This window comes from Blennius ocellaris, assembly GCF_963422515.1.
Source record: "Blennius ocellaris genome assembly, chromosome: 7".
NCBI lineage: Eukaryota > Metazoa > Chordata > Actinopteri > Blenniiformes > Blenniidae > Blennius > Blennius ocellaris.
Window position 1 is genome coordinate 20067818 of NC_137656.1, and position 25959 is coordinate 20093776.

Genomic DNA, 25959 nt, shown 5'->3' on the forward strand with positions numbered 1-25959 from the left:
TGAGACAGAGCCGAAAACTGAAACGTTTCCGAAGGATAAACCACAACAACCGGCTTGGAAGAAGTGGTCCCAATTATACAGCTAAATTATCGGGTAATGGACAAACGCAAGGCTATCGATGGCTGCACCTGCACGCAGGTCAGCGGGGGGTCCGTGCCAGCAACCATACAGATGGTTTTGCCGGAGTCCGTAGTTTCGTGTATGGACGCAGCATCATGGTGGTGGAACCTGAGGAAACAAAGTGCAGTGATCCAATTCTGCTTCATAAACATTGTCCAGGTCGGTTTGGAAACCCATGATGTTGGCACCCCTGGCCTCTCCTTCAGTCACCTGGATGGAATTTAACAAAAGCAAATGGGTGTTAACTTTCTTATTCAAGTTGATATAGTATACACAGAAATCATACCCATATATGGCCACCTTTCAAAGTGAAGTCCAAAGTAAACTTATTACTGCCGTTACTGTACTCGCAGCCAGATGTTCACCCACACCAGACACCTTGTCGTGTCAGGTAATTACAGACCGACAAGGCTGCAGCGCTCTCCAAGGTGCTGAACCTGTCAGCAACAAGTAATATCAATAATCTAGAGATAAACTGAGAGTGAGGGAAGGGATCTATGCATCACACACTCCATTGTGAGTCCCTTGATTCATAGTGAATGCTATTTTTTTTTTCTTTAAATACATGCAGGCATGCACACGTGCACACCCTGCATTTAAGAGCACTGGAGCTTACGGCAAGGTCGAGTACCACTGTCCAACAATTAGAAAATTTAATTACATAAATACATGGTTACTGGCATTGTTAAAACAACAAGCACCACGAAAGCACACAAATCACAACAACTAAAAAAAAAAAAAAATCTTTATTTCTACCTCCTGCTCTAAACCAGGTGTTTGTTTTGTGTTTGCAGATTTGGCATCCCGCCTCGTTTTCCACGAGAGTGTCTGTCAGTATTTGTCCCGGAAAGATGTGAATACGTTGTGCACGTTATTGCTACGAGTGATCTGAAAGTCTGCTTTGAGCCTGAGATTATAATAAGCAGTATGTACAGAGACATGCATTTGAGATGTCCATAAATTGATCTTAGGAAGAGAGAGAAAATGACGGTGTGTCATTGAAAGACCCTCCAGCAGATCAGGAGAAGAGCTGAGAGGATCAATGGTATCTCTCCACCCTCCCTTGATATTTACAGCAGCCACTCCACCCGCAAAGCCCTTGACATCACAGGTGATCCCATCCACCAACCCACCCCACCCATCACACAGCTTCCAAGAGATTGAGAGATAGCTCCATCCATCAGGCTGTCGGGATGCTCGACTCTTTACAAACTCGTTCTCTCTTGACCCACTGCACATACAGTATATAAACTACCAGGTGTCCCGAGTCCTCAAGTGGGCATTCTGCTCAGAAGTAGCTACTCCTCACCACGAGGTGGCAGAAAAAGCCAGCGCACGCTGATGTCTCTCGGTATGGAGGGAGAGAGAGAGAGGGAGAGAGAGAGAGAGAGAGAGAGAAGAAAAAAGTTCATCATCCACTGTTTGTGGCTCTTTCAGTTGCATGGCCTTGCCATTAATAAAAAGCAGCAGCAGGAGTGTGAGGCTGTGGAGCTCCTCTCATCTTGATGCTCTGCAGGGCCCAGTGATGAGAGGCTCCCAACAACACTGAGACCCACAACACTCATGACGTCTCTCTCCAGTCGTCTTCCACCTCCGAGTTACACTCTCTGCTCTGGATTAATGCTCTCGTTGTGCTGAAGCTATTTGTTAAAACAAGGACCTACAAGAAGGAATAACTTTTTTTTTTTTCTTTTTCTTTCCCAATTCAAGTTTTCTTTCTTGATCATCTACCTTGCATGAGATTTTCTTGTGCTGGAATAATGTCATTGTGCTGGAGGAGAACCTCATGGTTTCCAGTGGTGATTGCTGCTGCGCTGGCTGTTGTTAGTGCTGGTTCTGCTGGACCGAGCCAGGACAGGAGGCAGGCGTCCTCCTGCTATGGAGGGTTTGATCTCTACTTTGTTTTGGACAAGTGAGTTCCCTGACACACATCACCCGACTGTGTTGCTGAGAAGAAGTGGACACGATTGCTTCTGTCGACCTGTTGCTTAATACTAAAATCCAACATGGTATTTCTATTGATTTGAAAGGACATGTGTTAATCTGCATTAAAAACGTAACCATCGTTACATGATCCCATATGCATTATAATATGGGCTAATTAAGATTCTCCCAGTGATAATCTTGGTGCTCAACATGTTTTAATAGCCTGTCATCACTACCATTTCTGTTATAATAATCTATTCAATATTAGATAAATTAATCCTCTAATAGAGCTCAATCTTCATTTCATCCTGCATAATAGTGACGTTTCACTCTCCATTCCTCACGCAATAAGTTCTTGTGTTTATTTTGGATTTTTCCAATTTGATTTATGGACAATGCCTGATCCTTCTTTCATTATCATCCTGAACTTTCAACACAAGTGGAGGCCTGAATAGTTGGCCTAGTTAACTGAGAAGTCATTGGTGTAGATTTATAATCTGCTTCCTTGTTTATACAATGTGATTGGAGTCATACTTGTTTTTCCTTTCAAGAGTGCAAGATGGGCACCCGACCAAGTCAGTCAGTTATTTTCATGGACGCTTGTTATTCTTGTTGTTATATGGAGGATGGACACAAAGTAATATTTATCTATTTAAACCTTTTTTTATATATATAAAAGAGGACATTTTCTTAACAAAGCCAGCAGAGTTTTTCAAACTACTAAAAGTAGAGAAAGCTGATAAATACTATGGACTCATTGGTACAATGTCTTGCCTTCGGACTCCAGCACAAATTCTTTCATTTCAACATTCTTGTTTTGCAAAGCTGGCTATGATCTATTTGTTTTCACCGTATTCTAAACCACCAGTCAGAATGCTTGCCAACTAGGTTAAGCACAAGTTTACACTCTTGAAATGCAGCATTTTTTCTCTTTTGGAGGGTGTGATTGGATAATGTCCCTGTCGCACCTCTGTTTAGAGAGTCCCAAGCTCCAGAGATGGAGACACATTTTCCAGTAACAAATCAGAGCCAAATCCAGGCAGTGTGATGCGTCTCAGAGGAAAGATTACTGTGTGCACTTAAGTTTTAATGAAACAGTGACCTGTGACTGTGACCTGAAGACATTTGATTTTAGGCACGACTCACTGTGTGAGCTGCTACTTTATAGGTTTTTACCATTGTTTGCAGGTTGGACCTCACCTTGCTTTTTTTTGTTTGTTTTGTTTTAGTCATGACATCCTCCACTGGCTCTCTCTTTCCTCTGGTTTCTCTTCTTCTCTCACGTCTCCTTTGCCTTTTTCCTCTGCTTTGGTCTGTAAAAATGTATGTTTGAGAAATGAGAGGCTTACAAATAAAGACAATGTTATAAAAATCCACAGTGACAAATAGGTAACAAGTTCACTAATGCCTGATGTTATCAACCAGACCGACTCTGTACTCATATTGACCAAGATAGTGAAATAATTAGCAGATTATCTCTGTCCCTTATGCTTTAGAAGGGTTAGATTCCTTAAAAGAACAGAGCAGGAAGGAATGATTGTTGGGACATTTGCTTTGCAGTTGAGTAAAAACACCAAGTTAAATGGTTCAGCTTGGAGTTTATTACAAAATAGGGAAGTGAGTGCAAGATGATAAACATCTACTCCGACCTAGTTGTGAACACAGCTGGCTGCAAGAAAATCCAACAAGGGCACATTCCCATTAAAACAACATTGGAATTATTACAGCTGCTTTTAACAGGATTTTAGTTGTACCACAAGGAGCATTGGACATTGTTTTTCCTTGACTTATTCACTCAGCCGGGCTGTCCAAACTAATCTGCTGGCTCTTCTTTAGCTGTTTCTTATCATACAGTTGTTTTTAAAGATTGGACCATACGTGTAACAATGACCACGTCAATTACATGCCAAGACTTACCAGATATCTTAAATCAAAAGCATTTAACGAGCATGATTAGAGTTCAGATATTTGATGGACATGGATTTTATCAGCAGTAATATTTAATTAAATCAAAACCATCAGGAATTACAGTAGTCCAACAAAAACTAACACTTGGCATGAGAAGCAAATGTGACTTGAGTCATTTGGCCTACTGGGCACAAACCCAGAAAAGACTTGAAACATTAGAGAAGCAGGTTTGTGTGTTTGGCGGGTTTGCAGGTTCAATTTCCACCACTGATAGATTACAATGGGTGTGTGGAGGGGTGAAGGAAAAGACAGGGTACAAACATAAAGTTATCACACATTAAGAGATAAAACAATATAAAATGAAAACAGCTGCAAAACATGGACACTGTATCTTATGATAAATTCAAAAAGACATAGGTTTGTGTCTCTCTGAGTTAGTGATATAAGGGAATGCAAACTTTCTGCAGCAAGAGAGAAAACATAGACCAGAAAAAGACACAAAACAGGTTCAAAAAGTAAAAAAAACAAAAAACTTTCTACAATTGAAAATCATTCTCAGACAAAAAAATATATGTAGATAGTGAGAGACTAAACAACATAAAAACAGCCACCAAAGATACATGAAAAGGCTATTAATGGACCCAAAGGGATGAGAAACCAAAAAAAACCAATGACCAATTATATGAGATGCAAAACAGCTATAAAGAAACGCAAAATGTCCTGAATGTGAAAACATATAAACTTCAAGGAGACACAAACAGGTACAAGAAGACGGGCAAGGTTTCTGCAGTTGGCAATTACCAAACACACTAACTGCAAATGCTTATTTAAAAACAAAACCACACAAATGTATCACAAAACTTAACAAAATTACCACAAAGAAGCACGTTATTTGTGTGGATACAAGACAGTGTGGAGAGCAGAAACAATGCCTACACATACTAGACCAGATCTACATTACTATAGGCTGATGGTGTGAGCAGTTATTTATTTACAACCATTTAAATGAGGTATTTAAAATGGTCCCGAAAAGTACTTAAACAAAAAGCTAGAAAAGGAGAAAAAACCAATTCAAGAAGATTCCAATTCAGTGAAACGTGATTATAAAGGCATGTGAGGCATAAAAACAAAATATCTGTTGACCTCAGAAGCACAAAAAAAACAATAGACTAACAATAACTATTTTAAACTTAAATGTGGCACACAAAAGATGCAATCCAATCACAAACATCAAACTAAATCCAAAACCTCCACGGTGAGCAACAGGGTCATAAAAACAGACCACAAAAACAAAGGAGACCCAGAACGATTATGCAACACAAAGTGGAGCAACAGAACTACAACAAACGGGCCCTTGGAGATGCACAACAGACAGACAGACAGACACAAATTGATCACAGAGAACATGACTGCAACATTTTTTGGCCGATGTCTTTTTACACGTCTGTGCACTTTGACTCTCGTTGTTGGAAAAAAAAATCAGCATGTGGATTCATGAAACGCAGCACGGTTTGAATAAAAAGCATTTTCACCTTGAACTCTTTCCTTGCCTCAGATCTGGGAGTGTGCAGAACCACTGGACTGAAATCTACCACTTTGTCGAACATCTAGCTCATAAATTCATAAGGTAAAACAAAGACAACAACAAAAACACTCCATGTAAGAGATTTTTTGCGAAACGTGTGAAAAAGAAGAGCTGAACTGAGCTCACAGAGAGTAATGTTTCATTTTTTTTTTTTTTCCTTCTCATCACTGCAGCCCACAGTTGCGGATGTCCTTCATCGTGTTCTCCACTGAGGGACGCATCTTAATGAGCCTGACAGAAGACAGGTGGGTGCAGATCCCCGGAAAAAAAACCCCAAAAAATGGTTTTAATCCCATGCTTTGCTCTCATCTGGCTATGAGGAATGAGTATAATAGCAGATTTGGACAGAGGTCACACACTGTTACGATCCATGTTTCTTTTATGGCCAAGAAGCGTTTCCAGGCAGATCCTTTCTCTCGCTGTGATCCGTCTGTGGTGTCGTCAGTCTGGGCAGCAACTTACTCATGTGGGTTTTGACACGTTGTGGACAAGTCCATGTGTCTAATCTTTTCTCAGCAGTGACCCTGTTTCATGGCTTCCTTCACATCTTCTTCTACAAAGGGGTTCATTTCCTGTGTTTCAGCGTGTCTCCAGCCCAGTACAACCAGCGCTGGATCACTTTATTCATCTGTTCCATATTGCTTGTATGTTCTTATAACGCTGCCCGTATGGGAACTGTTATGGCGTTGCCGTGCCTCAGCGTGTCTGGATTTGCTCAAAAGCGCGATCACAAATGAAACTGGCAAAAATAAATATTCGAATTCCGGTGGATTATCAACAGCGTGTATTACTCCGTCCTTCTGTTCTGCCCGCTCAGGGAACGAATTCGCAAAGGTCTGGAGGAGCTCCAGGGGGTTCTACCAGGGGGGGACACTTTCATGCACGAGGGCATCCTGAGGGTGAGCAGCCGGCATGTCTGACTCCGGAGCAAACACCGGGAAGCAAGGAGAATATAGCCTTCACATCAGCTTTTCTCTGTTCACAGGCTAGTGAGCAGATATATTACGGAAACACTGAAGGTGAGTCTTACTGGAAGAAGGTGAACACATGAACATCTTTAAGGATGAGCTTTGTGAAAAGTTACATGAACCAATGAGACAAAGTGTCTCTTTCGCTGAGCTTGTTGCATTGATTCAGTCGTTCTTAAGCGATAGGATCATATTTGAAAGATTAATTAATAGATAAAAGGTGAAAAAACATGAACATCTTCACTGATGTTGAAGAAAAGACGCAAACCACAAAAGCTTTTGGTTTGACAGCTTGTCAGTCGAACAAGTAATACGTGAAGACCAGAATGACTGTTTCTAATTTTTGTTTTTTTTAAGATGCTTCCAGTATTTCAGTGAGTCGTAAATCCTAGAATAAACATAAAACTTATTCAGTGACATATTAATGTAGGTTTTGGGGTTTTAATTTAACTGTAACAACAAACTAGGTCACTCCATACCAAATCAGAGACTCAGTTCAGTGCAAGAGTCTCACATGAGGATAAAATGGCTTTTATATATTAACTTTTTTTTTTTAATCAGTTACACGGTTGCTAATTCATTAGATGCTAATCACAAAGCTCTGGTATACAAACTTATAAACGACATTTTTCCATGCTGTGTCTCATTTCAAGTTGTTCAAGTGAAGAACCACTGATTTTGGTGATGTTTGCATTTAGTTTTTAATCTTGTGAAGTCTCTGAAGGAAATTACTCATATCAGAATACCCTCAGGTAATATACTTAATTGTGCAATTTAGAGCGCAGGAAATCGTGCGAAACAAAACTTTAGCAATGACAATGATCGGATTTTACGGACGTACGCGATCATCGCAATCCTCCACGACAACGGTGCTGATGGAATTATTGTTGACCTTGCAGGTTATCGGACTGCCAGTGTCATCATAGCTCTGACAGACGGCGAGCTGCACGAGGATCTTTTCTACTACGCTGAGAGAGAGGTGAGGAAGACAGAGCGAGGTTAAATAGGACACACAGATCATAACCAGGTGAAGCACGTGAGACTCCAGACCAAAATGCTGCCACCACATACATCATCGCTTTGATCCATCCGTCTTCAGTCAGCAGAAATTGGGTCAGAGCGTCTCCCAGATTTACACATCCTCTCTTTTCACATCTGCACTGTATCGTGATTTATCCGCCTCTCAGAACCTCCAGGTGAAGGCATGTGAAGGCTTCAGGCTTTAATCAGCCTGGAGTGCCTCCTGACACACACGTTGGCAGCCGAACTGGAGGGAAGTTAAAGCGCCTGGTAGCTGTAAAAGCTCTTCCAGTGAGATGAGGGAGGTCTTGATTTGTTGCTCGGTGTCAACACTAAAGTACACAACTAATAAAACTTATAAAAGCTTTACACTCATGTAATTATGTGCTGAGTGACAGGTCTTATGTTATATCATGCCTGATTAAATTGTTCCATGGATTAAAAAAAAACCCCCAAAAAACCCAAAACAGTGTTGCCCAACTTCTTGTAAAATCTCCTTTGGGGCCAGACCCAAACACCAGCATTTATTGACGTTGTTTTGGATGCTGTTGTGAAATACTGCAGTGTAATTGAACCCAGGTGTTGACCTCCTTCCTGTTTATTTCTTTTCCTGTGTGTGAATCCGTGTGCATACCTGGCAGGCCAATCGCTCCCGAAGTCTGGGCGCCGCAGTTTACTGCGTCGGGGTGAAGGACTTCAATGAAACACAGGTGTGTGCCTGTTTTTAAGTATCTGTCTGAAGCTGAAGTTGTGTTGGAATGCAGACTTTTCTGTGATAATAACTGATAATAATTCAGATACGAATGTTTGTAAGAGGTGACAAAGCACTAAAAGTCACTATCTGGTCCCTTTGTATCAGCTGAGACTATTTATATAAGCTGTGGACACACAAGCTTTCCAGTTCTATTACCAGACAACTGAAGTTAATGTAATCCAGTGAGTTAAGTGCCACTAAAATAAAATAGATTTCAGTTTACACAAGTGTTTTGTAGTGTAATCACTGCATTGTGTGAAGTCAAGAGGCCTATTTTTCTTGCTTGGTGCAAAAAAAAAAAATGTTTTAGTTGGCTTGTCTTAATTTAAATATGTGTTCTGCATGCTCAATTAATTAGAAATCTGGAACGTTGTGAGACTTTGAGATCTGAGCATCAAGACCAGTAGCTTTAAACTCGGTTCAGGAGCCAAATACGGCACTATTTGGTGTTACATGGGCCAAATAGTGCCGTGTCTGTTGAATGATCAATTGAGCTAAAAAAAAAAAAAAAAAACGGCAAATCCGAATGCTTGTCTTTGTTTTTGTGTGGAAAAATTACGTCATGTCACTTTGTGCTATTTTAGAATACTTTCAAACAAAACATAAAAATTTTGAAAAACCATGCCCTTCATCTGCAGCTTCTATTTTCTCTTCTTCTTCAGTGAACAAATGAGGAACGGCAGTGATTTAATAGAAACATTGAAGTTTCCTGTCCCAGGGGTATAGACGCTGTGGCGAGGGGGTTTTGGGTCCGACACCCCTGACATAGACAGTGTGTAGGTGGACGTTGTCGGGAATTACATGTGCAGCCGTCTCCTGTGGTTGTAATTATTTCTTTTCTCTCCAGCTCGCCAAGATCGCTGACAGCAAAGACCACGTCTTCCCCGTAAATGATGGATTTGAGGCTTTGCAGAGCGTCATCGACTCAGTAAGCGCTTCATACACCTTCTATTTGTATTATAGCACCTACAATAACTAAAGCCAGGTGAGAGGACCAAAGAACGTCGACGTCTTCATATAAACCACTGCAGTGATTCTCAAATCGACCAGCGTTCTGGTTAAATAGCAAAAAAAAAAACAAGGCCCAAGTAAGGATGTGTTAATCCATACATGGAGCTCAGCCAGGGACAAAAACTCACGGGAAACATGCTGTGACGTTCCTGCTTTTGATCAGCATGGCTGACATGAGCCAAGCATGATCAAAGTATCTGACCTGCATCTCTCGAGACCAAACCCAGGGAGGGTCACTCAGACGGTTTGTTGTGAAGATGCTGCGGTCACTCGGACATGAGGTTTGTTAAAGCAAGATAAAGGTCAGTCTGTCATCTGCAGCTGGTTAACTGCAAACTGAGGACTCACGTGAGTGTGGCAGTCGGTCATAAATCAGTCCGGTTCTTCTCCGGGCCAACGGGGACAGCAAGATAAAACGTGAAGAGGAGAATTTGAGAGTTTAAAACAGATTTTAAAAAATTATAAATTGATGATAGCACTCACACGGGCAGTAATACATTCCTCTCGAAGATGTTCACGATACATTTCTCATCGTCTCCTCAGATCCTGAAGAAGTCCTGTATTGAGATCTTGGCAGCTGAACCTTCCAGCATCTGTGCAGGAGGTACAAGACAAAAACCCATCTTTCAAACTGTGAGCCGGAGAAATTAGGCAGTAACACATTTTAATCAAGGCTATTTGACCATCGTCGACTTTGTATTATATATGTATATACTTGATATTACCTGAAATGGATGTAAGTGGTCAAACTTCCACATGCCACAAACTGAGCTTCAGTATTCGCTGATAAGGGGGACAAAATGATAAAAACATCACATTTCACAGCCGTTTTTTCTTTCTTTTGAAAGTGTGGCCTCACATAGAGAATGGTAGAAAAAGAGCAAACTCAATTAGTTTATCAAAACATGTGTTTACAACTCAAATTATTATGAGTCTTACATACCGACAGTGTAAGTATTATTGTTATTAAACAGTGACAGTTGCAGGCTAAACATAAAAACTTACGAGGCAGTTACACTTTTATTCCATATTTATTCCCACTGCGGGCTTTTCCAACACACTTTGAAAATCTCGGCGTTACGGCCAATTAATATTACTCCATTTTTCTAGTTGAATGAGTTACATATGAAAAGTATTTTTGTGCCAGGAAGTAAGACAAGAAAATCCCAAACAACACAGTTGCCTGTTGCTGTTCTATGTGTAGTTATGGAAAGCACATGCAAATTGATTTTTAGCAGATTGCCAGTGATCTGTGGCACACTGAAGTTAGTTGATCAGACATGGAAATTTCATCAATTCGATTTCACCTTTTTGAAAAACAAAAACGTACTTTTTTAATGGGAAAAAAAAATTGCAACCAAACCAATTATGACAGTATGTCAAAATCTGCAAATTCCGTTTGTTGAAGATCATTACTGGTGTTTTCCCTTGTATCCTCACTGTTGTGTAATAGTGCATGTTGTGTAATTATAATGATCAGCTCCGACAAGTTCTTTTTAAAAACATTTCAAATACAAGTCCTGGTCATAGCGACACAATAAGACGATGCAAAGCTGGAAATTGAGGCTCAAGATAATCCAATGGATTTGAAAATATCGCTTCATTGTTGACTTGCTGTATTCGTTTCTCTTCTTTTAACCAGAATCCTTCCAAGTGGTCGTGAGAGGAAACGGCTTCCTGCATGCCCGAAATGTTGACAAAGTCCTGTGTAGTTTCCGGATCAACGACACCTTAACAAAGAGTGAGTAAAACGTCTCTGAACGTCAGCAACATTTACAAAAGTGATCGCTCAGTCCATTAAAAGGAGCAACATCTGGACCAAACAGAGGGATATTTAATGAAATTAGCACGCGTTTCCCAAAAATCAAACAACACTCACACAGCTGGAGTTACATGTAATTTAACGAGCAGACGTCCTGACATTACTGGTACTATGACCTTTTTTTTATTTTTACACAACACACTGTGCAGGTTTTACAGCCTGGGAAAAAAAAAGTGCAAGAGTAAAAGATAAAGGAGAAGAAGTACCACACACGTGTCTGGAGGAGAAAAGAGTGAGTTCATTCAGCCAGTTTCCATGTGGTCTCTACCAGCAGCTTACAGTAACACTTGTTAAAACCACTTCCGACTGCACACGCCACTGTCGGCGCAGGCGACAGTAATTACAAGGTGTGCCTCCACATCACAGGCAAATATAATGTCTCAGGAGACCTGATTAATGAGACATGTTTCTTTTTAAGATGTCAGCATGTCATCACACCGGTGATTCAGTTTTATTGGGGCACATTATTTGATCTTTATTCACTTTTATCTTTGCGCTCGTCTCCATCAAATCTCGCGTCGACTTTTCAAAAAAGGACTTTGTTCGATTTTGCCCGGGGCAGCTGTTCGTGCCAACAATGTTCAGCACAATCATCATCATCTCGCTCTTTCAATCAAAATCAAGTCAGAGTTCTTGCAATATCGTGTTTGAAGTTTCTTTGAATCACAAGTGTTTCTGTGGTATTACAGCGTCAAGCTCCACAGCAGACATGGAAGCAATTTGAGGAGCGATTCTCTTGTCATGTCAGTCCCATTATCCCTGTAGGCTCCTCCACCAGATTCATTCATCTCTCAAAACCGTTAACATAGATTCCTCTGGAATTTGTTTACTTCACATTTTGGGTAAATATTGAAAACAAAAAAAGAGGTCAAGTTGACTCCCTTAAGGGTAAATATAAGACTTCATATAAAGAAAACATACATACTTGCTTTTGTTGGCTCTCTGGATACCTGTGGTGAAACTGGTTTAAAAAAAAACCCCAACAAAACAATACATGTGTTAAACAGATGAATCAGTGTTTGAATTTGTGACTCAAGGAAAAAGCAGCAGCAAATACAGTCAGGCGCGCTGGGACCTGGCTCGTCGTATTCTGGGCAATCAGTTGCTTTATGACAGATGTTGCACCAGACAACTGTGTGAATACTGGAAGACAAGACATGAGAGAAATGTTGGATATGTGTCCGTTCTGCTCAGTGAGCGTAAAGATTCCTTTTTGAAAGTAATCAAAATCCAGCAAGGCGCAATGCCATTTAATGGCGATAACACCAATAAACTTCAAATAATTTGTCCCGATAATGATGAATGATAAAACCACAACGGTAACAGCTGTTGCAGACTTTATATAGAAATGTAGTGTTCACTTGCAAAAAGTGTGCAACAAGGACCCATCGGCAAATGCCAAGATTTACTGCTGCTAATTTATTGTATTTTCCAGAATATAAGTCAAATTTTTTATTTGTTTGGTTTGTCATATGATTTATATATAAGTGCAAACCATGTGGAACTATTAGATGACAGTGTATGACAATACAATACTGCTGCATTGCCACCAAAAAAAAACAACCTTCCATTGCTACTGTTGGAATTCGTACCTGTGTTCCCCTTCACTACTATGTTTGACTCACAGTGCAAATAAAACGTCACCAAAAATACATCCAGCAGAATGTGAAAAATGGAATTATAAAATATACAGCAGAAAACGTAAAAAAGGAAGCTCGGCGTGTCTGAGAAACTGGTAAGGGACTGGTGAAAAGCAGAAAACTGATGGTGAAAACAAAGAAGGCTAATCGTGGTCTAAAATCACAACGGCCAGAGATTGAAAGAAAAACTGACTGAAGTTTATTGAAAGTGTCGTTACGTTGAGGGCATCAAATAATAATGCAATTTATGCAGCAGCGTAACTTAATTATATTTTTTGTTCCTCTTCATGGTGCATTTTTTGACAAATGAGACTTGTCTGGAAAGTACGGTACTTGCAGCCTTCACTTGAGTGTTTGAATAACTAACCTCACAATGAACCGTTGCATCAAAGCAGCCAATGAAACAAACTAATTTTACAGTATTTGTATGGTTTGTTGGTTCTATGATTGAACAAAAGAGATCCTGAGAGATTTTTTCTTTTTTCAGATCATTTGTCGTCACTTATATGCAAAGCTATACGTTACTGTAAAGAAACAGTCCATTTTAATCCCATGCTCTTGAAAATCAAGCAAATTTGTGTGAAGTTACTTCAGTAAGTCAAACACTATCATTTCTCCAGAATTTACTGAATGCTGACTTTGGTTAAAGTTTTCCGACACCAACTGAAACTCTCAGAGATCATCTTTCTCTCTTTTTCTCAAACATCAATTCCTCATCGGTCGGTGGTCAAAGCTGAACTCTGGGCATTTGTCTGCCCTTCACAGTAAAACACGGCCTCTCTGTGAGCTGGTGCAGTGAAACGGCCAATAAAAAAAAAAGAAATCATGACATGCACTTGGATGGCTGCCATGATCTTCCTCGAGATTTAAACAAAGGAAATGTCCAAGCGGAAGGGAATCAGGTCACATCTCTGGTTTGTCCTTTTGCTTCAATAATATTGGGCTGTTCAAAGTGGGGTCAGAGATGAACTCAGGAATGAATTCTATCTGGCCCAGCGTCCAATACTGGCGTGGAGTTGTTTTTGGCAGCACCGGTCAACCAGCTCTCCCGTCTCCCTCTCTCTCTCGTCCTTGATTGTGCTTCGAGAAAAAAAGAGCAGCCGCTTGTGTCGATTCCCTCAGTTCTGGGGTATGCCCTGCCGCTGCCAGAATAAGCAGACGGGGTTTGGGTGATCATGCTTGTTGGAGCCACATTTCTCACAGCCAGCTGGACAAGCAGAGGACCTAGATTTTTTTTTTTTCTTTTCCTAAAAAACAAAAAAAATGGTGGCGAGGCACTGTATTGGCGTTTGTGACAGGGAGACAGATGTCGCCTTCAGACGTAGACAACAAAGCATTCGTTCTGCAGAGATCCCCCCCTCTCAGCTTGTTAATCGAGTTACAGTGAAAAGGCGTGACATCATTCCAGTCCTGTGAACATGTGCATCGTTTCCTCCCTGTTTTTGTGCAGACGTTTTGCTCCCATTAATCAGTCAACTGACACACTGTGCAGTAGGTGATTCAGAGGTGATTACGATTTACTGGCCAAACGTCCTGTGGGAACTTTGGATGTGGCTAAATACTGACGGGAAAATTGCCCGAGGCTTTTGAAATTCTTCATTACACTTTGTTTTACTCTGTTTCTGCAGTGGTGAAGCCGTTGGTTGTGGAGGATACATATCTTCTCTGCCCAGCACCAGTGCTTCAAGATGAGGGAATGTAAGTCCAAAAAATATTATTTAAGTGTGTGAGAAACAAAGGAGGGATTTTCGACAAATTCCAAACTGAACAAATTGAAATACTGTAGTGGTTTAATGTTCCAATGAGCAAACATCACAAGGCAGTCATTACTTTCATGACATTGAAGCCTAAAAATTAAGTCTTAAATCCTGATGGATCTCAACTATGAATCACAATCATTACTTAAGGATATTATATATGACTATTTTTACTGTAAAAATAAATAAAAGATTTATGTCTGAATTAGATTAAAGAAAATCAGACGGGTGTAGTTTGACCAGAAAGTTGTCGAAGAGTCTCAGTTCATCCAGTTAAGTCATATATAATGAAGCCCCCAGATTGTCTGGGTCCCTCCGATTCCATAACATCAGAGGTCCATTCAAACTTGCTTTGTATTGTCCGACAACACTTGTGATGTGATTTCGCCAGATACAACGTGAGTAACACAATTTGTCTTTCCCTTCCAGGGCAGCAAATCTTTACGTCAGCATGAACGAGGGTCTCAGTTTCATCTCCAGCTCGGTGACAATAACCACTGTGAGCTGTGTGAGTATGATGCACCAGCACTGGGCTGGGAAGGGTTTTGGTTTCATGGCACCGTTGTTTGCTGCAACAGATCAAACTGAAGACGTTCAAATAGGAGAAGCAGATTGATTCAAGTATTTCAGGGTTGGTAGAAGAAGAAGAAGAAGAAGAAGAAAAAAAACGAAACAAAAGGACCATTTTCACTGACAAATAAATGGGGGCTGCATCAAAGCTTCACATACTCAGACCGTCTGTGTTGTCTGCGTCTGTCACAGTCTGATGGAACCATCCTGGCCATAGCTCTGCTCATCCTGATGCTGCTCTTGATCTTGGCTCTGCTCTGGTGGTTCTGGCCTCTCTGCTGCACTGTGGTGAGTCCTCTGAAGCACCAGCGCTGTAATAACATGCACACATGACTCTTGCAAATCACCTTTGGCTCACTCTTGTCAAACTTCAGATGACTTAAGATGGAGTGAGGCTGTTTGCCGACCGTAAGACAGAGAGGAATGTCTTTCTCAGGTGTGTCTTGTCTGAGCGGCGTGCCCTCAGGCCTCTCGTGACCTCTTCAGTGGTCCCTCAGTGACACGGTCAGGGCCGAGGAGTCAATAAGGACACACTGCTCCTTTGAATCGCTGCAGCTGCACTCAGCTCAGAACCAGACGAGGTCAAGGCCAACAGGTGTACATGTGTTTAAATAATTATGCTGCAGCAGAAAATAACGTGTCTTTCCAGAGGTCACGGCACGTGACCTTCACGTTTCACTTCTCAATGCTTCCACTGTTGATCCATCGGAGGAGCTGCGACTCGGCAATTCCTTCCATCAATTAGGATCTGAATACTTGGAATTTCCAGTTATCAACGAGGGGAAAAAAAAAAAAAAGTATCATGGCGTAAATGTATTGGTTTAATATATCTTTCTTCCAACTTTCTTTTTTGTATCGAAAAGATAAGTGGTCAGGAATTAGGTTTTCTATAACTGTCATGTGCTCTGGTTGGAGGGGACAAAAGAAAATGGCTTTGGAAAAACCATCTCCCTGCCATTATTTAGAGAGTCCTCAACCTGCCAGCCTCACAATATTTCAACAAACTGTCTCGTTACCGGCGGTCCTCTGTCAAACCCTGTATTTCTCCTCTCACATGAAAAGCACTATGGCGCATCAAAGTGCTCTCCAATGTTTCCAGCAGCAGAGACAGAAAAAGTTAGAGAGCTGCCAGTGAGCGATGTCAGATTTTACAACATGACCCTCGCTCCCCCTCCACTTTTCTTTTTCTGCTCTTGTTCATTTGGTTGCAAATTCAAGCCTGTGTGGCAAGTGTGTTTCGGAAAATGACGCTGGGGTTACCATGGGGAATCATTCCGGGTTCCAGGGTTTGGAGAAGCGTGCAGGAAAATCACAAGCGAGAATCAGAGTCTTCTTAATTTTCCAAGTGCATTTAAATGCACTAAAGTGGTGACAAAAAAAAACGCCGACAGCTCATGGCTGATTTATATTCAATCAAAAGGGGACAAGAGGACACTGCAAAAAGTTAATTAAAATCATACCTTAACAAAAAACATACAAGAACACGCAGCTAGTCTCAGGCAGCTGGGATAATTACCAGTTGGAAAAGTCCAATTTCTCAATTTAGAGCGTATACATGCCAATAAAAACAAGCAGCATGAGGCTTTCTTACAGTTCTGCTGTTTTGTGGCTGTCAGAATCCAGGAAAGAGACAAAGAGGTTCATCATCATCATCATCATCATCGCACACATCCACCAAGAGTGGAATGGAATAAGGCTCAGGAGGATCAATAGATTTTGTTTCATGCTGGCAACACATCTGATCATCATTACTGTTGTTATAAAGATGAATAGTTCATATAGCAGGTCTGTTTCATTGCCGTGCCCCCAGAGGAATTGTTATTTATGTCTGAGTGTGAGCAAAAATAAGAAGAGAGTAACCTTGTGTGGCCTGCACAGTAATGTAGCGCTGAGCACTTGCAGCTCTGTGCAGTTTGCATGTTCTCCCTTCGCATGTGTGGTTTTCCCCTCCATTATGTTGGTTTCATTCCAGAGTCTAAACACATAAAGAATCGACTAGAGACTCTAAAATGCATCAAAAGTCGCAGCTGTTAAATATTCAATAACAATATAATTAAATTAGAGAAAAGTTATTTCATGCATAAGAAAAAGTGTCCAAATCCAAGGCTGAAATGACTTGATTACAAAACAAAGGAGGAACAAATCCTGTATCCCTGAGCCTGTTTCTCTCCACCCCTGCTAATCAAAAAAAGTTCAAGCCAAAAAATCTGGACAGCAGATTTCTAGGTCAGCGTGTTGCTCGCAGAAGAAGCTCAGACTTACGAGAAGTTGAGAAATCCGTCCGTTCTGCGGTGTTGTTTCACCGTCTTGTCGTACAAAAGGAAACACATGACTCTGACCTGCAGATTCTACAAAAATACATTTTGGTACACGTGTTCAGGAATTCTGTCATCACAACCCCTTTTTTTCCCTGTTTCTTTCCACCCGCAGATCATCCATGAGCCTCCGCCACCAGTTGTCGAGGAGAGTTCGGTAGGAGCTACACCACTTCAATCTCATATCCAATTTAAAAAACAAACAACAAAAATGTGCTCATTATTTAAAGATTCCACAGAGTATAGATTGAATAATGTCTTAAGTCTCAATGGCCATGGAGCCTCATTCACTCCCTCTCTGGCTTATGGCTCCCGTCACTCCTTATTGTGATGTCAGTTAACGCCCTAAAATAATAACAATAGCATTTGCAGTTCCCACTTTCTTCCTGTTTTGAAGAAATCTGATGTGTCCTTGAGTTTCAACAGATGTTCTTTGGATCTCCACTGTAAATATTCCAAAGTTGAAAATCAATCACGAAAATCCTTTCGCACAAATTCGACCGACATGTAACTGATGCTGACTGAGCAAAGTGAAGAATCTGACTGTAAAGAGAAGAGCTACTGAATATCGACCTAAGGCTCTTGGAAATAAAGCAAATACTCAATTTTCTTCAGTATGTCAAACATATTATACATTATGTTCTCCAAGAATGGACTAGATGTAGACTTTGTTGATATTGACTCTTTATTTTGAAACATAGATGTAGCTTGTGTCAGATGACTTCTTCACTCTTCTCATAAAATGCCTGAACTCTGGTATATTGACTCACTTCTCTGGCAAAACTTCTCTCACTTACAGAATGCTCGATTCATTGCTTTAACTTAGAAATATGATGAAGAGACAAGGTCACGGTCAATCATGTGCACTCGTGTAATCGACAGTATTCGTCTTCTCAAGCAACTTCCTCCTATCTTGAAAAAAAAGAAGTATAAAGACATAAAAAGTCACATATCCAAGAGTTTCAACTGAAGTTTCCCTAATCACAGTTTTTAGGACCTCCAGTGAGAATATTGTGAAAATAAGTGAGCCGAGACAATTATGTCACATAAATGTGATTAAAATGTTGGCCCAGTCTGTACAACAAATACCTTTTTGATATCCCATAACCACAAGAGCTAACCACATGTAACTGTGTGACATGTAAGGCTGCAATAATAAGTTTTACCGATTCATTAATTGCAAAACCAGAAACATTCATACTTTCAAAGACAACATTCAGCCTATATTATGTTGTTTTTCTTAGCAACATCCTGGTGGATTATGAGTCAGACGGGGTGTATTCAAGGGCTGAAGCGTCTCAATTTTGGCCAGTGGGCTTTGTAATTTCCTGCGATCTGAATACCTTAGCAAGAGAGGGCAAAAAAAAAAAGAGGGCTGGGTTAATGTGAGGAGGGAGAGCTATTCACTTCATATGAAATTTTACTTACCAGGTAACACCTTGGTTTTTTAAAATTTTGTCACTGTCTCCTAGGACGACGAGGACTTTGATGGACCTAAAAAGAAATGGCCGACTGTTGATGCCTCCTACTACGGAGGAAGAGGAGTAGGAGGCATCAAAAGGATGGAGGTGAGAAAGTTCAAGCTGAAGACCTCTCTCATCAAAATGCCTTGTCATTGTTGGAGGGCACAAAACAAATTTCAATTATTCCCCAAGATATGATCTATACATGTTTATGACTTCTTAAATTCCTCATTTTGGGCATATTTTATTGAAAAGAAGGCTTTTAATCTACTCTTCAAAGATCAAATAACTATATTTTCAATTTTCTTGATAATGTAGTCAAACCAAACACTTAAAAAAGGCAATGATGTTACAATATTCCCTTTACTTTGGTAAAGTATATCATCTCCCCAGTGAAAAGCCCTTGATTAATGAAGATAATTATGAGAAAAAAAAACAACTGTTACAAGTTCTTCAATAAAACCACGATCATTAATCTTTGTTTTCTCCTCGCCGTCAGGTCCGCTGGGGTGAGAAAGGCTCCACTGAAGAAGGAGCAAAGTTGGAAAAAGCCAAAAATGCCAAAGTGAAGATGCCTGAGCAGGAGTATGAGACACCCCCCACACGGCCTCTGAACAACGGCATGCACAAACCCCTCGGGCCGCGCAAGTGGTACTCACCCATCAAGGTATTAAAGCAAGCAGGCAGGAGGAAATGCATCTGCTGATGCTTTTGCTTCTGCAGGATTCACAACAACTGAAAATGGCAAACGTAAAGAAATAATGAGCTTCAGCATAAAATTGCTATTAGTGCAAGAACACTGTGGATTGAGCTCAGTGCAGAATTAATTTCCAAAACGCATTTGCTTAACAGCTCTGCTGGGGCAAAGCTTTTTTTTTTTTTCTTTTTTCAGCTGTTAGCATGCGTGTGCTGCAAAAGCACAACATCTGCAACAAATTACTGCATGCTATCATGGCCGAGGATGTGCAAGTGCTAGTGTTATTAAAATATGGTAGCAAGAGGAGGATAAGATGTATTCAGGTAATAACGCTTAGGTGCCTGCTGGCACACAGACCCTCCGTCCAGGTCCAGCAGGGGGTTAACAGAGTCATTGTGAAGCCTTCCCAGTCAGCAGGGGACTGCTAATAGAAACCAGACTCCAGTTGGCCTGACCTCCGGGGAGAAGGGCTGCTGAGCCAGCAGTTTTCTGAAGAAAAACAGCTGCGCTTTCTGCTCTTATCCTCAAACTATTTACTGTTTTCAAAAATAAATAAAAAAAAAAAAACTACGAAGAGTTGATTCACAAAGAACTGAGTCCACTTTAGTGTGTCACTTTGAAATAATTGGATGAGTTCAAATTAAAGAAAAAAAAAAAGAAATTCTTTATAGGGTTATGGAGGGGGATCTCTAGAAAGGAACGAAAGCAGTTTTCACAATGTGTTTTTAGCTGCGCCAAAAAAGCCCTATAATTGTGCCACTTGTTAACCCGACATGTTGAGTTCATTTTTATTGAAATGGCTCGGAGTCTTTGACGCATGCTGTGTTCGATAAAGTTCACATTATGGGCCAACCCGGACCGAACTCACAAGAGAAGGGCTGCAACCCTGCAGCCGAGGGGAGGTGAGGGTTTGTGGGTGATGGGTCAGGGCGAAAACACTTGCAGGGTTCTTGCATTGGATTCTCTTCCTGTTGAACAATGTCAAAACGTTTGATGACTTCTCTTGCACTCAGAGGCACTCGCTCGTTTTGCAGCTTTGTGGGGTGTTTGCTCTGCAGTGAAGGTTTTGAATATCCACTCGCGAGGGTGTGTGAGGATTATTAAGTGTGGCTGCTTTATGAAAAATTTTAATAAATTCTGAAGTACACCCTCTCCGCTTCAAAAATGCTTTTACCAGAAATGCACTGAATCGAATGTCACGCCACCATTGTTTAAAAAGGTGAGACATTCTTATTAAACCTTCTGAACGTCTAATCTTTATGTGTTTCCACAGAGTAAACTTGATGCATTGTGGGTGCTTTTAAGAAAAGGCTACGACCGCGTTTCTGTAATGAGACCTCATCCAGGTGACAAGGTAAGACCAAGCCCAAACAGGGACCAGCCTGCATTATACAAGCTGACGTGAGCCTTGGCTCGGCATTAGTATTTGCCAGGTTAACAATGAACATTTCACGTGTGTCTTTTTCTTTTCTACTTTAAAGTGTTCAGTACTCAGCTGTAAGCAATGAAGTGTGCACAGACTCATGTGAAAACCTGCGGTGGGCCGGGGTTTAGACTGCAACGTAAAGACGTCTGGTGAACTCATTATGAAAAAGGAGAGTGTAATTTCTCAAAAGGCCAGCTGGAGTGAGGGAGTAACGGCACCGTGACCTCCCCGGCTGGCGGCTGACTCGCAGTCTGAGACTGTGAGAGCCATGAGCGGCGACAGAATCAGTCATAGGGAGTTCTGTATATGATAATCCCTCACCGCAGAGGTTTATGTCATGCTTCATCGCCCTCGGAGTAAGACAGACATTGTGGGTTGATCATAGACCTGCGACCTTGATGGCAACTTCATCCTAGAAACTGGCAAAATTAATAGAGTTTGCATCATGAGATCTACATATCATTACTCCACTGTTTCTGCGTGATCTACCGTATAAGCTTGTTCGGTCAGTCCAGCAAACGGCTACAGACAACCCAGACTGAGTTGTCTGCCGATCAGAGAGCCGGTCCGGTTGTTGTGACGGGTGGCACACAGCTGTGTTGACACTCACATGAATATACAGCTGCACTTGGAAGCTGAAACCAGACTCATGTAGCCGTAACTCAATGGTGAGATCATCCCGAGCGCTCCTCCTGCAGCAGAGGAACGAAGTTGAGAATCTGAGTTTCTGTGTGATTTATTTTGACACTACAGTGTTTCCGGGGCTGATGCCGATCATGTGATGTGACAACTATCGAAATATGAGTTTATGTACTGAAAATATGTCATGACAAGCGAACACGTTGACATTTCACCAGCAGTAAACCAATGGAAGCGCGAAAACGTTAAATCAAAGCTCAAGCGTCACACTCGATCAACTCCAACTCCAACAAATCAGGACGTCTGCAATGTGGTATATATAACTGAATGCAATTTAGCACCAACTGCATGACAATTTACCAGAGAAAATTGTAAAATCATTTAGAACCTGAAAATAAAATCACTTGCAGAGTGAATCACCTTTCTCGTAGTTGGCTGACGTCCTTTTGGATTCCTGGCTGGTTTGGATTGGCATCGTGGATGAAATTGTATCATGACTGAATACCTTAACCTTTTAAGAATATGGTTAACTTCATTATTGTGAGTTTATATTTGACCACAATGACATTTAAGAGAAATTCATGTTTAAAGTTCAGTAAATTAGAATTGAGAGTTTTTAAGGGTACAAAAAAAAAGAAAGCAAATAAATATCTGTACTACTGAGCCTAATGTAATAAACCTTTGTTCATTCATCAATCAGTCATCAAGCCCTGCTTCAGTTTCCCACTAAATAACAAGTTGTGTCGTTACATAATGCTCACTGAAATAACACTGTATAGAAAATAAACGGCGGGAGTTTAATCGGGGAACTCTAGCAAACAAATCTGGGCTTGAGAGGAAGCTGTTCTGAGTTCACTTTAAGACACCAACAATCCAACACGCCAGCAGCTGAGGGTTACGCTGTTTGCTCTCTGGCTTTACAGTAAGAGCAGCCAACACACACTGTAATTAGAAGAGTAGCGGTGTGTCTTCCTCTCTATAAAAGCTCTGGAAAAACAACGTGGTCCCAGTTTTCCTTGGGCTGTAAACAAACTTGCTCTGATTGCAATTAGGAACCTCTTGTCAAAGAATTGCTTGTACAACTTGCCCTGAATGAAGGCAGTTGATCCTGCTGCCTGAGCAGAAAAAAAAAAAAAAAGTCAGGTTCCTCAATCATTTATATCAGAGCCTTAATAAACTCCTGAGCAGGCAACCATTCGCATAGTTTACTCGATTATGATTTTTAATATTGAAGTTCAACTGATGTGAGACTCTATGGTATTTCCCAGTGGTGCCGGATAAAATGCATCATTTGATGAAGTTGACAGTCTTTATCAGTGAACCATTGACTCCCTAACTCAGTCGGCGCAGCTCTTCAAGGGGTGGAGCTTTTCTCTGCAATACAATCATCCCTTCCAGATGAAGAGTCATGTGGTACAGCAGGAACACAGTAATCATCCTTCTATCTATGCAATTTGTGAGAAAAAACAGAGGCAATTTTCGAATATTATTGAACGTACAGTGTGTATTATTTTCCAGAATTTAAAAGAAATGAAAACGACTGTGACAGTGACGTATCGGTGTCAAGTGTGAGCATTGAAGCAACAAACTTATCTTGTGGATCAGGCATGGAGTTGTCTGGCCCTGATCCAATAAGATACCTGGCAGATGGGATATCCAAAATAACAAAAGTTAAAGTACATGGAATATAATATAATATATGTTTTTGTTCCATATACTAACAAATCGGTGCTACTGTGACTCACTCTTGTCATTTAGTGATGCTCAAAAGGGGAATTATTCCAATTCTTCATAGACTGAACAAACTAATACTTTTAATCAACTAAGCAGGATGACAAACTGGGTCAACTGGTGAAATATACTTCTCTATGTCGATTACCATGTATTACCTACAGTTGTTGGAATAGAAATGTGAATCTCTACGTCTCCTCCAATGTTTGCAATTTTCAAAAACAACTGGGTGTGTGTTTTTAAATTTCAGGGCCGATGCATGAACTTCACCCGCACGAAATCTCCTCCTCACTACCCACACTTCAACCACCAGCCATCGTCTCCCATCTACAACCCTCCCGGCACGAGTCCACCTCCGCCGAAGGGGACCCTCCCGCCGCCCCCCAGCAGCCCGCTGTCGTCGCTCTCGTTTTCCTTCGCGGCGCCTCCAACTCCGCCGCCCGTTCCCGGCACGCCTTCGCCCCCCGTCACGCCTCCCCCTTACACGCCCCCACCCAATCGGGCTCTCCCTCCACCCGCCTTGTCCACACATGACCTGCCGGCGCTCCCTCCGTCTCCCCCACCCTGTGGCTCCCTACCTCCCCCTCCCCAGGGACCTCCTCCGGGGCGAGCCCCTCCACCTGCCCGCCCGCCGCCCCGTCCTGACCTGTAGAGCCCTGGCAGGAGACGGGGGGGGGGGGGGGGCTGAGGACTGTTCCAAGGCTATTTGTCTACATTGACTTTTGTACACATCTAGCCCAAAATGTGCAATTGCTTTAAATGCTTGAATTACAAAGACATTTCTTCTCAATGAGGTCATACGGGCGAGTTAAAAAACATTAGCCTGCATGTTCCTCAGAGGAGCCCCAGGCCCCGTCGTCCCCTCCGCAAACCATCCAGATGAGATGAACAACAACAGCTCGTCCTAATCATCACCAGGGGAAACACGGCTCGCTCCAAAATGTTCATGACACCAGAGTAACACCCCTCATTTTTCTGATAAATGCTCAAATACTTATTTTGCAAATGTTCCACACACAGCGGATTGAGAATGACACCAGCAAACCTGAAAAAAACGTTTTTTTGTTTTTTTTAAATTCTTGAATATTGAGCAATTGCATGCAATACTGCTTGAGTCAGCATTTTGTTGTTTTTTGTAACTTTTGTACTTAGAAATGTCTTTTTTGTACTTTTACTGTCGAGAATAATGCAGTCTTTCCCTTTTTGAGGTTAAAAAGACAATCAGTGCAGGTAAACACACGCACAGGAAGCTTATTGAAACAACAATGCAAGACATCTGACTCTATTTTGTTCTACCATTGACGTGCATTCCATGTTCAACAGGCCTGAGAGCCACGGCTATCCTGGTTTGTTTTGGGATTGTTGTTTTTTTTTCTTTTCACAGGAAACAATACATTGGGATTCAGCATGGTTACCACAACCGACCAAGGTGACTGCAGTCACAGACATATAAGCATAGCAGATTTTTATCCAACACGATGTGGATAAATGTGCCAAATCAGGGAAACGCTTTGCACAACTTCTTGCTCATCCACCCGTGGCTTCAAGCAAAGTTTTATGGAAATAGACATGTACGTTTAGTAACTGTGTGCACGTGTCTGTCAGAAAGAAGTGGAAGCTTCATCTCACAGTACACTGATCTGAAGTCAGTTTTCTAAGGTTCACGTATCTTAATTTAATATGAGGAAACTTTTCACTTCAAAGCATCAATTCAGGATAAAAGTTCTTTCATTAGTCGGGAAAATGAAACTGTTCAATGTTAATCAGATGTCTGAAGGGATTCAATTTTAATGTTGCCATCAGAACAACTAAATTAACTAAATGTGACTTTGAATCAGTGCAGTGTGGGATGCCTTCCTTTGGTTGATTCATAATGCAAGTAAACCATTTACGTGTGTGAAAATAGAATCTGTCTGTGTAATTTTGTTCAAATGGATATTCGTTTCTGCCAGGTGGAAAGAGCCACTTGGCCAACTGTTTCACTTTAAGTCACTGTCCTTGTGCACCTCATCCTATATTCTGCATATTCTAGGTTGATTGTGAGAGTTGAGGTTACTTTTTCACTAAGCTCTTGTTTTGGTGGACCGTCCGTTTCATCCTGAACCAACCTGGTGGAAATGACAACTTAACAGATGCCCAGTGTTCACATTAACCTGCATCCACAGTACCTTCATGACCACAAATGTTCGGCTATTTGTAAAACAGTCTCAGGCTGCATTTGTCCAGAAACATTCGCCGTCTTCTGCTGCAACAACGTTCCTACGTCGTTCCAATTTGAATCGACACGTACAGTCAGTTACTTCATCTAGTAACTCGTCACAGTTCATTTCCAATAGTGTAATTTATAAAGAAGTACCGAACCTGCAGTAAAAATCCTCTATGAAAATGTAGTTGGGATCAATGGGTTCATACAATACGGTTTGCAAAAAAAGCAGCAAGCTGCTCGCTCCTTCTCTGTCATGGAAAAGGAAAAAAAAAGAAAAGAGAGAGAGAAAAGAATCTGCAGTGCATTTCTAACCAACCCCAGATGTTCATATGTTGCATTATGTCACATGCACGGACGGAGTGAGCTATCTTGGAAAATATTAGACAATTTAATCCTCAGGA

General features: G+C 41.2%; 1 protein-coding gene across 1 annotated transcript; it reads left to right on the forward strand.

The window, feature by feature from the left end:
• The first annotated feature begins 1597 nt into the window (after positions 1-1597).
• antxr1a (ANTXR cell adhesion molecule 1a) lies at positions 1598-25299 on the forward strand. Its single transcript, XM_080499713.1, has 18 exons — positions 1598-2032; positions 5510-5581; positions 5713-5784; positions 6357-6438; positions 6525-6558; positions 7407-7486; positions 8169-8237; positions 9129-9209; positions 9836-9896; positions 10935-11033; positions 14383-14452; positions 14941-15019; positions 15274-15369; positions 17512-17553; positions 18869-18964; positions 19359-19526; positions 20830-20910; positions 23603-25299. The coding sequence occupies exons 1-18, from the start codon at positions 1857-1859 to the stop codon at positions 24002-24004; spliced, it is 1860 nt and encodes a 619-aa protein (XP_080355839.1). The 5' UTR covers positions 1598-1856; the 3' UTR covers positions 24005-25299.
• The last annotated feature ends 660 nt before the right edge of the window (positions 25300-25959 follow it).